This window comes from Physella acuta, unplaced genomic scaffold (assembly GCF_028476545.2).
Source record: "Physella acuta isolate Inbredline_101_S28 unplaced genomic scaffold, ASM2847654v3 ptg000676l, whole genome shotgun sequence".
Classification (NCBI taxonomy): Eukaryota; Metazoa; Mollusca; class Gastropoda; family Physidae; genus Physella; species Physella acuta.
The window spans coordinates 167,501-181,492 of NW_026732195.1; the positions used below are offsets into that span (position 1 = coordinate 167,501).

At 40.4% G+C, this 13,992-nt stretch overlaps 1 protein-coding gene across 3 annotated transcripts in view; it reads right to left on the minus strand.

Annotated features, from left to right (window-relative positions):
* The window catches only part of LOC131949162 (uncharacterized), a 23,237-nt gene extending 10,285 nt beyond the window's left edge, over positions 1-12,952 (minus strand). The window contains exons 1-5 of one of the 3 annotated variants that reach the window (XM_059310949.1): positions 12,838-12,952; positions 8,229-8,299; positions 6,832-7,012; positions 2,500-2,732; positions 130-273 (exon numbers count right to left, since the gene is read on the minus strand). In XM_059310949.1, the coding sequence (XP_059166932.1) occupies positions 130-273; positions 2,500-2,732; positions 6,832-7,012; positions 8,229-8,283 (613 nt within the window). In that variant the 5' untranslated portion in view covers positions 8,284-8,299; positions 12,838-12,952. Of the gene's footprint in view, positions 1-129; positions 274-2,499; positions 2,733-6,831; positions 7,013-8,228; positions 8,300-12,618; positions 12,688-12,832 lie in introns of those variants that run through there. The other 2 variants (XM_059310946.1, XM_059310948.1) reach the window with 2 other exon arrangements.
* Between the last annotated feature and the right edge of the window lie 1,040 nt (positions 12,953-13,992).

Below are 13,992 nucleotides of genomic sequence, written 5' to 3' on the forward strand. Positions count from 1 at the left end.
ACACCACCATCACTCACCCACAAGCCCCCAGTAACCAACACCCCTCACGATCAAACCACACCCTACACCTCAACACCTCAACACATGAACACCATAAAACCACAGCACCACAACACCACCATCACTCACCCACAAAACCCCAGCACTCAACACCGGCAGCGGACACAAAATTCCTGCACGTCTGAGCGCATGCGTTCAGCCCCTCCGTTGTGTTGCTCTGTGTTGCGTTTATTTTGAACTCTTTGTTCTCCAGAGGCAGAAACCAACACTGACCTACAAGACAGACACGAACATATTTCGTTACACACAAAATAAAAAATTCAGCTTTGAGATTTTATTTTAGTTATAAGAATAAAGTTTCAATTTTTATGAAAACAAAATATGTGAACATATATTGAGAAACAAATATTAGAAAAAAATAATGTCCTTTTAACGGGTAAAAAGTGTGTCGTTTAATTTAAAAATTTTAAGAACTGAAGATAATGTAAAGATGATCTGAAACTTAGGCAAATATGCGGCATCTTACCAAACAACTTCTTCAGTCTAACATAAGTCACACAACAACAACGTCAGTCTAACACACGTCTTAAAAACCTACTTCCTTCAAAAGGAAAAAACCAATCATCTTCATTTAATTTTTTACATACTATCCAATCATCTTCAGTCTTCTAAATCAAACTAACCAATCATCATAATTCTTCTATCACAACTAACCAATCACATTCTATCTCAAGTAACCGATCACCTTCCATCTTCTAACACAACTAACCAATCACCTTCCATCTTCTAACACAACTAACCAATCACATTTTATCTCAAGTAACCAATCACCTTCCTTCTTCTAACACAACTATCCAATCACCTTCCATCTTCTAACACAACTAACCAATCACCTTCCATCTTCTAACACAACTAACCAATCACCTTCCATCTTCTAACACAACTAGCCAATCATCTTCAGTCTTCTAAATCAAACAAACCAATCATAATAATTCTTCTATCACAACATACCAATCAAATTTTATCTCAAGTAACCAATCACCTTTCATCTTCTAACACAACTAACCAATCCCATTCTAACACAACTAACCAATCACCTTCCATCTTCTAACACAACTAACCAATCACCATCCTTCCTCTAACACAACTAACCAATCACCTTCCATCTTCTAACACAACTAACCAATCACATTCTATCTCAACTAACCAATCACCCTCCATCTTCTAACACAACTAACCAATCACCTTCCATCTTCTAACACAACTAACCAATCACCTTCCATCTTCTAACACAACTAACCAATCACTATCTATCTTCTAACACAACTAACCAATCACATTCTATCTCAACTAACCAATCACCTTCCATCTTCTAAAACAACTAACCAATCACCTTCCATCTTCTAACACAACTAGCCAATCATTTTCAGTCTTCTAAATCAAACTAACCAATTATAATAATTCTTCTATCACAACATACCAATCAAATTTGATCTCAACTAACCAATCACCTTCCATTTTCTAAAACAACTAACCAATCACCTTCTAACACAACTAATCAATCCCCTTCCACCTTCTAACACAACTAACCAATCACCTTCTATCTTCTAACACAACTAACCAATCACATTTTATCTCAAGTAACCAATCACCTTCCATCTTCTAACACAACTAACCAATCACCCTCCATCTTATAACACAACTAACCAATCACCTTCCATCTTCTAACACAACTAACCAATCACCCTCCATCTTCTAACACAACTAACCAATCACCTTCCATCTTCTAACACAACTAACCAATCACCTTCCATCTTCTAACACAACTAACCAATCACCTTCCATCTTCTAACACAACTAACCAATTACCTTCCATTTTCTAACACAACTAACCAATCACATTCTATCTCAAGTAACCAATCCCCTTCCACCTTCTAACACAACTAACCAATCGCCTTCCATCTTCTAACACAACTAACCAATCACCTTCCATCTTCTAACACAACTAACCAATCCCCTTCCATCTTCTAACACAACTAACCAATCACCCTCCATCTTCTAACACAACTAACCAATCACCTTCCATCTTCTAACACAACTAACCAATCACCTTCCATCTTCTAACACAACTAACCAATCACCTTCCATCTTCTAACACAACTAACCAATTACCTTCCATTTTCTAACACAACTAACCAATCACATTCTATCTCAAGTAACCAATCCCCTTCCACCTTCTAACACAACTAACCAATCGCCTTCCATCTTCTAACACAACTAACCAATCCCCTTCCATCTTCTAACACAACTAACCAATCCCCTTCCACCTTCTAACACAACTAACCAATCGCCTTCCATCTTCTAACACAACTAACCAATCCCCTTCCATCTTCTAACACAACTAACCAATCCCCTTCCATCTTCTAACACAACTAACCAATCACATTCTATCGCAACTAACCAACCACCTTCCATCTTCTAACACAACTAACCAATCACCTTCGTCGATCTGGCAGATGTACGGCAGCTCCTTCGTGCAGTTCGTGGCCTGCAGCTTGTAGTCGTGATCCATGCTGGTGCAGTAGTGTGGGCTGGCCCTGAGGGAGGCACCGATACCAGAGTTGGTGTCCGTCAGGGGGGAGAAGGGGTCGCAGCTGTGCCACATGAGTTGGTCGCTGCTGGTGTTGGTGTCCAGGTATTTGTAGAGGCCGGTCCAGACATCGGAGGTCAGGCTGGTGAGAGATGGTGGAGATGGTGAGGCTGGGAGAGATGGTAGAGATGGTGAGGCTGGGAGAGATGGTAGAGATGGTGAGGCTGGGAGAGATGGTAGAGATGGTGAGGCTGGGGGGATGGTAGAGATGGTGAGGCTGGGAGAGATGGTAGAGATGGTGAGGCTGGGGGGATGGTAGAGATGGTGAGGCTGGGAGAGATGGTAGAGATGGTGAGGCTGGGAGAGATGGTAGAGATGGTGAGGCTGGGGGATGGTAGAGATGGTGAGGCTGGGAGAGATGGTATTGATGGTGAGGCTGGGAGAGATGGTAGAGATGGTGAGGCTGGGAGAGATGGTAGAGATGGTAAGGCTGGGAGAGATGGTAGAGATAGTGAGGCTGGGAAAGATGGTAGAGATGGTGAGACTGGAGGATGAGTGGTGTAGATGGTGAGGCTGGGGGGATGGGTGGTGCAAGGCTGGGGAGGGATGGGTGGTATAGATGGTGAGGCCGGGGGGGGGGGGTGAGGAAATGGGTGGTATAGATGATAAAGCTAAGAAAGTTTGACTTAAATCTTTAAAATATTTTTTTCATTGTGTTTAAAACTTTGTAAACGCTCCTATCTGTAACATAGAAGACCTAATCTGCTAAACGCACCAAAGACCTAACCAGAAGAACTCCCCTTAGACTGAACCTGCTAACCACCTCAAAAACTTAACCTACTTGATCTGCTAAACGTCACAAAGACAATCTTCTAAGCGCCTCATAGACCTAGCCTGTTTGCCCCCATACCTAACATGCTTGTCGCTAGGACCTAACCTGCTAAACGCCCATAAGACATAACCTGATAGCCCCAACCTGATTTGCCCCAAAGACCTAACTAACTAAACGACACAAAGACCTAACCTGCTGTACGCCTAAAGACCTAACCTGCTGTAAAGACCTAACCTGCTGTAAAGACCTAACATGCTGTACACCTAAAGACCTAACCTGCTGTCAACCTAAAGACCTAACCTGCTGTCAACCTAAAGACCTAACCTGCTGTCAACCTAAAGACCTAACCTGCTGTACGCCAAAAGACCTAACCTGCTGTAAAGACCTAACCTGCTGTACGCCTAAAGACCTAACCTGCTATACTCCTAAAGACCTAACCTGCTGTCAACCTAAAGACCTAACCTGCTGTACACCTAAAGACCTAACCTGCTGTATGCCCAAAGACCTAACCTGCTGTAAATACCTAACCTGCTGTACACCTAGAGACCTAACCTGCTGTAAAGACGTCTAAAGACATAACCTGCTGTACGCATAAAGACCTAATCTGCTGTACGCCCAAAGACCTAACCTGCCGTACGCCTAAAGATCTAACCTGCTGTACGCCTAAAGACCTAACCTGCTGTACGCCTAAAGACCTAACCTGTTGTACGCTAAAGACCTAACCTGCTGTACACCTAAAGACCTAACCTGCTGTACGCCTAAAGAGCTAACCTGCTTTAAAGACCTAACCTGCTGTACGCCTAAAAGACCTAACCTGCTGTAAAGACATAACTTGCTGTAAAGACCTAACCTGCTATTTGCCCCAAAGACCTAACCTGCCGTACGCCTAAAGACCTAACCTGCTGTACGTCTAAAGACCTAACCTGCTGTACGCCAAAAGACCTAACATGCTGTACGCCCCAAGACTTAACCTGCCGTACGCCAAAAGACCTAACCTGCTGTACGCTAAAGACCTAACCTGCTGTACGCCTAAATACCTAACCTGTTGTACGCCTATAGACCTAGCCTGCTTTAAAGACCTAACCTGCTGTACGCATAAAGACCTAACCTGCTTTAAAGACCTAACCTGCTTTAAAGACCTAACCTGCTCTACGCCTAAAGACCTAACCTGCTGTACGCCTGAAGACCTAACCTGCTGTACGCTAAAGACCTAACCTGCTGTACGCCTAAAGACCTAACCTGCTGTACGCTTAAAGACCTAACCTGCTTTAAAGACCTAACCTGCTTTAAAGACCTAACCTGCTGTACGCCTAAAGACCTAACCTGCTGTACGCTAAAGACCTAACCTGCTGTACGCCTAAAGACCTAACCTGCTGTACGTCTAAAGACCTAACCTGCTTTAAAGACCTAACCTGCTTTAAAGACCTAACCTGCTCTACGCCTAAAGACCTAACCTGCTGTACGCCTAAAGACCTAACCTGCTGTACGCTTAAGACCTAACCTGCTGTACGCCAAAAGACCTAACCTGCTGTACGCCTAAAGACCTAACCTGCTGTACGCTAAAGACCTAACCTGCCGTACGCCAAAAGACCTAACCTGCTGTACGCATAAAGACCTAACCTGCTTTAAAGACCTAACCTGCTTTAAAGACCTAACCTGCTCTACGCCAAAATACCTAACCTGCTGTACGCATAAAGACCTAACCTGCTGTACGCTAAAAACCTAACCTGCTGTACGCCTAAAGACCTAACCTGCTGTACACATAAAGACCTAACCTGCTTTAAAGACCTAACCTGCTTTAAAGACCTAACCTGCTCTACGCCTAAAGACCTAACCTGCTGTACGCCTAAAGACCTAACCTGCTGTACGCTAAAGACCTAACCTGCTGTACGCTAAAGACCTAACCTGCCGTACGCTAAAAGACCTAACCTGCTGTAAAGACCTAACCTGCTGTACGCTAAAACCTAACCTGCTGTACGCCAAAAGACCTAACCTGCGGTACGCCTAAAGACCTAACCTGCTGTACGCTAAAGACCTAACCTGCCGTACGCCAAAAGACCTAACCTGTTGTACGCTAAAGACCTAACCTGCCGTACGCCAAAAGACCTAACCTGCTGTAAAGACCTAACCTGCTGTACGCTAAAGACCTAACCTGCTGTACGCCAAAAGACCTAACCTGCTGTACGCCTAAAGACCTAACCTGCTGTACGCTAAAGACCTAACCTGCCGTACGCCAAAAGACCTAACCTGCTGTACGCCTAAAGACCTAACCTGCTGTACGCATAAAGACCTAACCTGCTTTAAAGACCTAACCTGCTTTAAAGACCTAACCTGCTGTACGCCTAAAGACCTAACCTGCTGTACGCTAAAGACCTAACCTGCTGTACGCCTAAAGACCTAACCTGCTGTACGTCTAAAGACCTAACCTGCTTTAAAGACCTAACCTGCTTTAAAGACCTAACCTGCTCTACGCCTAAAGACCTAACCTGCTGTACGCCTAAAGACCTAACCTGCTGTACGCTTAAGACCTAACCTGCTGTACGCCAAAAGACCTTACCTGCTGTACGCCTAAAGACCTAACCTGCTGTACGCTAAAGACCTAACCTGCCGTACGCCAAAAGACCTAACCTGCTGTACGCATAAAGACCTAACCTGCTTTAAAGACCTAACCTGCTTTAAAGACCTAACCTGCTCTACGCCAAAATACCTAACCTGCTGTACGCATAAAGACCTAACCTGCTGTACGCTAAAGACCTAACCTGCTGTACGCCTAAAGACCTAACCTGCTGTACACATAAAGACCTAACCTGCTTTAAAGACCTAACCTGCTTTAAAGACCTAACCTGCTCTACGCCTAAAGACCTAACCTGCTGTACGCCTAAAGACCTAACCTGCTGTACGCTAAAGACCTAACCTGCTGTACGCCAAAAGACCTAACCTGCTGTACGCCTAAAGACCTAACCTGCTGTACGCTAAAGACCTAACCTGCCGTACGCCAAAAGACCTAACCTGCTGTAAAGACCTAACCTGCTGTACGCTAAAACCTAACCTGCTGTACGCCAAAAGACCTAACCTGCGGTACGCCTAAAGACCTAACCTGCTGTACGCTAAAGACCTAACCTGCCGTACGCCAAAAGACCTAACCTGTTGTACGCTAAAGACCTAACCTGCCGTACGCCAAAAGACCTAACCTGCTGTAAAGACCTAACCTGCTGTACGCTAAAGACCTAACCTGCTGTACGCCAAAAGACCTAACCTGCTGTACGCCTAAAGACCTAACCTGCTGTACGCTAAAGACCTAACCTGCCGTACGCCAAAGACCTAACCTGCTGTACGCTAAAGACCTAACCTGCCGTACGCCAAAAGACCTAACGTGCTGTAAAGACCTAACCTGCTGTAAAGACCTAACCTGCTGTACGCCCCCTTCCACTCGAGGAACGTGTCCACTGTGATGATGTCCGCCCTCAGGTCATCCGACTCGACGACCTTGACCAGGTGACCTCCGTAACGGTTGCAGGAATCTCTGGCACCCACCCAGGAGGCGGGGGTGGTGTGGAGGTAGTAGACGATCCTGCTGGACGGGTAGACATCTGGGGTAGAGAGAGACAAGTAGAGATGGGGAGAGACAAGTAGAGATGGGGAGAGAGAGAAGTAGAGATGGGGAAAGAGTCAAGCAGAGATGGGGAGAGTCAAGTAGAGATGGGGAGAGTCAAGTAGAGATGGAGAGAGACAAGTAGAGATGGGGAGAGAGAGAAGTAGAGATGGGGAAAGAGTCAAGCAGAGATGGGGAGAGTCAAGTAGAGATGGGGAGAGTCAAGTAGAGATGGAGAGAGACAAGTAGAGATGGGGAGAGACAAGTAGACATCTGAGGTAGAGAGAGAGACAAGTAGAGATGAGGAGTGTGTCAAAAAGAGATGGGGAGAGTCAAGTAGACATCTGGGGCAGAGAGAGACAAGTAGAGATGGGGAGAGTCAAGTAGAGATGAGGGGAGAGACACGTAGAAATGGGGAGAGACAAGTAGACATGGGGAGAGAGACAAGTAGAGATGGGGAGAGTGTCAAATAGAGATGGGGAGAGTCAAGTAGACATCTGGGATAGCGAGAGACAAGTAGAGATGGGGAGAGTCAAGTAGACATCTGGGGTAGAGCAAGTCAAGTAGAGATGGGGAGAGAGATATGGAGAGAGGAGAGATTAGGAGAGAGATAGAGAAAGATAAGGAGAAAGAGATAAGGAAGAAAGATATGGAAAAAGATAAGGAGAGAGATAATGAGAGAGATAAGGAGAGAGATAAAGAGAGATATAAGAAGAGAGAGAGAGAGTGAATGATGGCTTATGTGAGAGAGACGAGGAGTGATAAGAAAAGAGAATGTGAATGGAGATGTTAGTTTGTGAATGATAGAGATAAGATAAAGAGTGAATGTGAGAGTCGGTGTTAGAGAGAGAGAGATCACGGGATAGTGAGAGAGAAGAGAGAAAGACAGTGATAATGAATAGGAATGAGATAGAGTGAGATAGAACAAGAGAGGTAGAGAAAAAGTCAGAGAATGAGACAGAGAAAGATCTATTGCTAATCAATGTAAGACAATAAATGTAGACAAAAGACAATCACGTTTTAATTTAATAAAACTGGCAATCTTAACGAAAACACCAGGGACACATCTGTAAAGTTAAATACATGTTTCATAGATGATCTATCAGCTAAATATCGATGCATATTGTGGTATCCTCATAACAGAACATATTTAGATAGACTGGGATAATGTGTAATACTTCAGGCCTAAGCCTTGACATGACATCGATACTTACTCGCGTCAATAAACACCACAGACAAAGTCAGCACCACAATTTGGGTCACAACCATTGCCAGGTCTGCTACACTATGTAGGGTAAACAGACAATTGACAGTGTTACATTTGATGAGTTTAGTTTTCAATATTATATATATATATATATGTATGTATATATATATATATATATATATATATATATATATATATATATATATATATATATATACATATATATATATATATATATATATATATATATATATATATATATATATATATATATATATATATATATATATATATAAAAAATAAAGTAAAGTTGCATTGAACCTGATGGTCCATGGGACAAGTGAAGTAGAGTTAGTTCGCCTGTTTTTGTGACCTCGGTATATGAAGGTATAGCGTGGTCAGCATTATGCCCAGCCGCCTTTACAATCGAAAACGTGAGTTAGGTAGCCATTAGTGCTGGGTGTACTCAGGGACGTTCTACAGACTTGAATCCAGAAGAATTTTTTCTACAGGGGAACACTTGAAATTTTCGGGCGCGGGGGGGTAGGACACTGTTAAAAGTATATATTTTCTATATAAATTCATAAATTCCATTTTAATCGGAGGGGTGGGGGGGGGGTGAGCTCCGCATACGTATTCGAGACTTTCGTGTTAGCAGTCGTATGCTGAAGTCCTTGACAACACCATAACCATATGTCATTAAAAACGAACTATATTTTACAGCAGATCAGCGATAAAAAAACCCTGTCACGCGTGAAGTCATGGTGCGATAGAGCCAGATCCTGCACAGTGTCAAATGTCAACCAACATTTGAAAATTAACATGGAGGAATTAAACGTCGATCGAACCACGAGCAAATCGATTTGTTATTCGAGTAGAACATGTTTTTGTTATCGACGTGCTAAAAATGTGTTGCGTGAACATGGCGGTCTTCGCCTCAGTTTGACTTGTATATAGGCATATATATATATATATATATATATATATATATATATATATATATATATATATATATATATATATATATATATATATATATATATATATATATAGGTGTGTGTGTGTATGCTTATATACGTGATGGTACATGATGGTAGATATACGAATGCAAGCCAGAAACCTCAAGGTCGGATCCCGGTGTGTGGGACGCCCCTCAGTTCACCCAGCTCTAATGGGTACTCAACTCACGTTAGTGTTGACCCCGCTATCCCTTCATATATCGTGGTCACAGCAATAGGAGAACTCTACATCATCTGTCCCTTGTATCTTGAGCACAAGCAAAAAGATGATGATGGTATGTATACAAACATTTTATAAGTATACACGTACATATAATTGTATATATATATATATATATATATATATATATATATATATATATATATATATATATATATATATATATATATATATATGTATATTTGTGTATGTGTTAACTAATGCATACTGGGACTTGCATTCACTCTAACATTTGAACGATATTGCCCTTATCGAAACCTTCTTTGACAAGTGAATATTTTTTACATGAACAGGATGTTAAACTAGGTTCTTGTAAAATAATGGAGAAGTCGCCAAGTGGAACACACGTGTGAAAGGCTATAAAAATGTACTGAAAGATTGTATGCTGTTTTTAATGCCCTTGCTAGATATTGCATTTACTGGTCTTATGAACATTACTGGAAGTCATGCACATTTATAATGTAATGAATAATGCACCATTATTAAAAGTATCGATCAAGCTATTGTTGTGTGTGAGGACTAAAACGGTGGGTCTAAATAACGAGAGATCGATGAGAGTTAAAAAAAAACAACCAACAACACAGAATTTACAACAATAGGGGTTTCTTATGTGTGGGGAAATAAAAATATGCACCGGATATTGGTAGTTTCTGTATTTATATAAAACTATAAACGTTATTTTTAAAATCTAGATCTGGATGGATATACTTTGGGAATAGATGTCATCTTGATGGATATACTTTGGGAATAGATGTCATCTTGATGGATATACTTTGGGAATAGATGTCATCTTGATGGATATACTTTGGGAATAGATGTCATCTTGATGGATATACTTTGGGAATAGATGTCATCTTGATGGATATACTTTGGGAATAGATGTCATCTTGATGGATATACTTTGGGAATAGATGTCATTTTGATGGATATACTTTGGGAATAGATGTCATTTTGATGGATATACTTTGGGAATAGATGTCATCTTGATGGATATACTTTGGGAATAGATGTCATTTTGATGGATATACTTTGGGAATAGATGTCATTTTGATGGATATACTTTGGGAATAGATGTCAAGCGCTGAAGCAATAGAAACTAGTTCTCACTAACTGGCATATGGAATATATTTTAATGAATCGATAAAGCAAAACAGTGTATTATAGACGGGTGCAATACGTGCGCGCTCACAAAAACACACCCACCCACGCACAGGCACAGACATGCACACACACACACGCTTGCACACACACATACAAGTTGACAGGCACAAGTATTCACACACAAAAAACGCTAACGGAGCTCACCCAAACGCAAAATCACAAACACACACATAAATTAGTACAGGAAAGAAAAAGTAATATGCCTACAGATGTACACATAACTTTTTCAACAGTTGATATTTATCGTTTAAAGCTTGGTACATATTATTTTCCATATCGCAAATGTGTAACACAATGCCTAAAAAAGATGATTTAACATTAAAGTTAGCTCTGTTAAAGTGATGCTACAGTAGTTTTAAAATTTCAGAAATGTTTGTCAAAACTTTTGGAATGAAACTTGAAATACGTATTTATTGTATGGAGTCAAACTTTTAAACAGTTATGTTATGGAATAAAACTTTAAACATACACATTTATCATATGAAATTACCCTTTAATCATACAAATATATCCTATGGAATCAAGCTTTTAAACATAGGCCTACATTGAAGTTATGGCGTAAAACTTTAAACTAACACATTTATCATATGAAATTACACTTTAAACATACACGTATATCATGTGGAATGAAACTTTTTAACACATTCAATTATCCAATGGAATCAAACTTAAACACGTTCATTTATCGTTAGTAAAAAAAACCTTTTAACACATACATTTATCTTAAGGAATCAAACGTTTAACACTTACATATATCGTATGGAATTAAAATTGAACACATACATATATCGTATGGAATTAAAATTGAACGCATACATATATCGTATGGAATTAAAATTGAACGCATACATATATCGTATGGAATAAAAATTGAACGCATACATATATCGTATGGAATAAACATTGAACGCATACATATATCGTATGGAATTAAAATTGAACGCATACATATATCGTATGGAATTATAATTGAACGCATACATATATCGTATGGAATTAAAATTGAACGCATACATATATCGTATGGAATTAAAATTGAACGCATACATATATCGTATGGAATTAAAATTGAACGCATACATATATCGTATGGAATTATAATTGAACGCATACATATGTCGTATGGAATTAATATTGAACGCATACATTGATCGTAAAAGAGTTCTCCCAAAGTCTACTGAATACCAGGACTAAAGACTAACATCACCAAAATGGCCCCAAGCGGGGCTTACTGATGGGGTAATCCAGGACCGATAACTCTGGAGATGGTAACCAAAAGTCAGTAAAAGTTACGGGAAATTATGGCGATGTCTAGAAAGTATTTTTACGTTGGCGATTGTTTTCAATTTTTATTATGATAGAAACAAAATTGTAGACTAATATAGAATGCTTTATATCTGCATTATACTGAATAATATTATATTTTACTGGTTATCATTTGTAGTGTATAGCTCCTAACAAATTTCAAGTGGTCGGACCAGAAGGCGTTGATGGTTATCTCGTTTTTTATTACAATAATAACAACGAGCCGGCCCGCGGCATAACATACGCCGCTATTTAGATGTTTCTAATTTTCAATAATTCATAATTTGTGAATTCGACAGTACCAACGCTGACACTGAAAATATTTCTTTAAAACACTATAAGTAGCTCGTTAAGGACCATAACCCCCCCCCCTTTCCTCCCCCCCCCCTCCCCCCCTACGTTTAAAATCGTTGGCTCTGCTTGTAAACATTTAGAGTGAACACAGCTCACTAAAACCATGTAGGGGTGGGGAGGTAGGGAGAGCGTTTGCAGCTTGTTTTCTAACGGCTCGAAGAAGAGAATTATATATATAGATAGCGCATGGTCAAAAATTAAAAATTCCATGCACAGGTTATAAACAGAATTAGTTTATATTGTTAAAAAATCATTTATCTTTTTCTTTTACCGATCTATTTTTTTCATTAGCAGTAAAGTTAATAAAAATAGTTCGTATTAAATATAGATTACTTTACCTTTATGTAAAACTCAGCCCTTAACTTATAAACCATCTACCTGTGCTTTCTGTCACCCATTGAATACAGTTCACACTCATCGAACTGACTTCAAAGCGTGCACAACTATAAATACCCACAAAGGGAGGCAATAATCAATACCACAGTTATCTAACCTGAAATTTCCTTTTATAAACACAGTCGAGTACCACAATACATCTCCTTTCAACTTTACCTTACTTAAGTTCTGTCCACGATAGTGAAATAAAACAACAAAATCCTCCACATAAGGCTTGACTTGTTGCTAAGGACGCCACCGCCCAATGACACACCCACGATGCGTTAATGCGTATGTTTTAAAGACAATCCGCTTGTGAGGGAAAAAATATAATCCGCCAAGCGTTTTGTCCACAAATGCGCGCGTGCGGTTCGCGTTCTAACCAATTGATCATAATCGAAGAAAAAAAGTATCGATCTGCTTTTAAAGAAATCGATTATCCCGCGGCTGCTGAGTTCTTTGATCTGCTTGGTGTGTGTTCCTTCTGCACTGTGGGGGGGGGGGGGGGGAGGGAAGCGATTGTCTTTGGGTAGAGAGGCTGATTATTCTGTCAATGGAGGGGGTGTTGTTTGTCTATGGGTAGACAGGCTGGTTAGTCGGAGGTCAATGTGGGGACATCGATGATCTGTGGGTAGAAACAGGTTCTTCGAAGGTCACTGTAGGGACAATGTTTATCTGCGATTAGAGAGGCTGATTATTCGGAGGTCAGTGTGGGGACAGCGATGATCTATCGGTAGAGAGGTTGCTTACTTGGAGTTCACAATGTAAATTGGAGGGAATTATATATATATATATATATATATATATATATATATATATATATATATATATATATATATATATATATATATATATTTATAACACCTTTATATATATATACATAACACCTTCTGGCCTGCTAGCAAATGAGCCGCCAAAACACAAAAAAATCTCTATAGTCCTTGGCCATACCTCCCACTTACAGCAGTCTTCAGGTGTAAACAAACCTAATAGTACCTTCCTCAAATAACGTCGTCATTATTGTATTTTTGTGAGAGTCGGATTCGCTTGCCATGATGGTTCCACTTTACAGCCTGTCTGCTGGTGCTTGATGGAGATTTGTGTAAGGTGTACCCAATCCATCCACAACATTTCCACGTTATTTCGTCCTCAACTTCACTCTGGTCGTCCTTTGAAACAGCTTGGCATTGCTGGTAGTATCTGACTACCGAATCTGTTGAATTCTTCAGAGGCAAGCCGAGTGGCTGCAATTTTTCTTCTCTTTTTCTTTGTTCTTAATTATAATTAATTTCTTCAAACACCATCAAATCGAATCACTATGTTAAGCGCCGACTTTA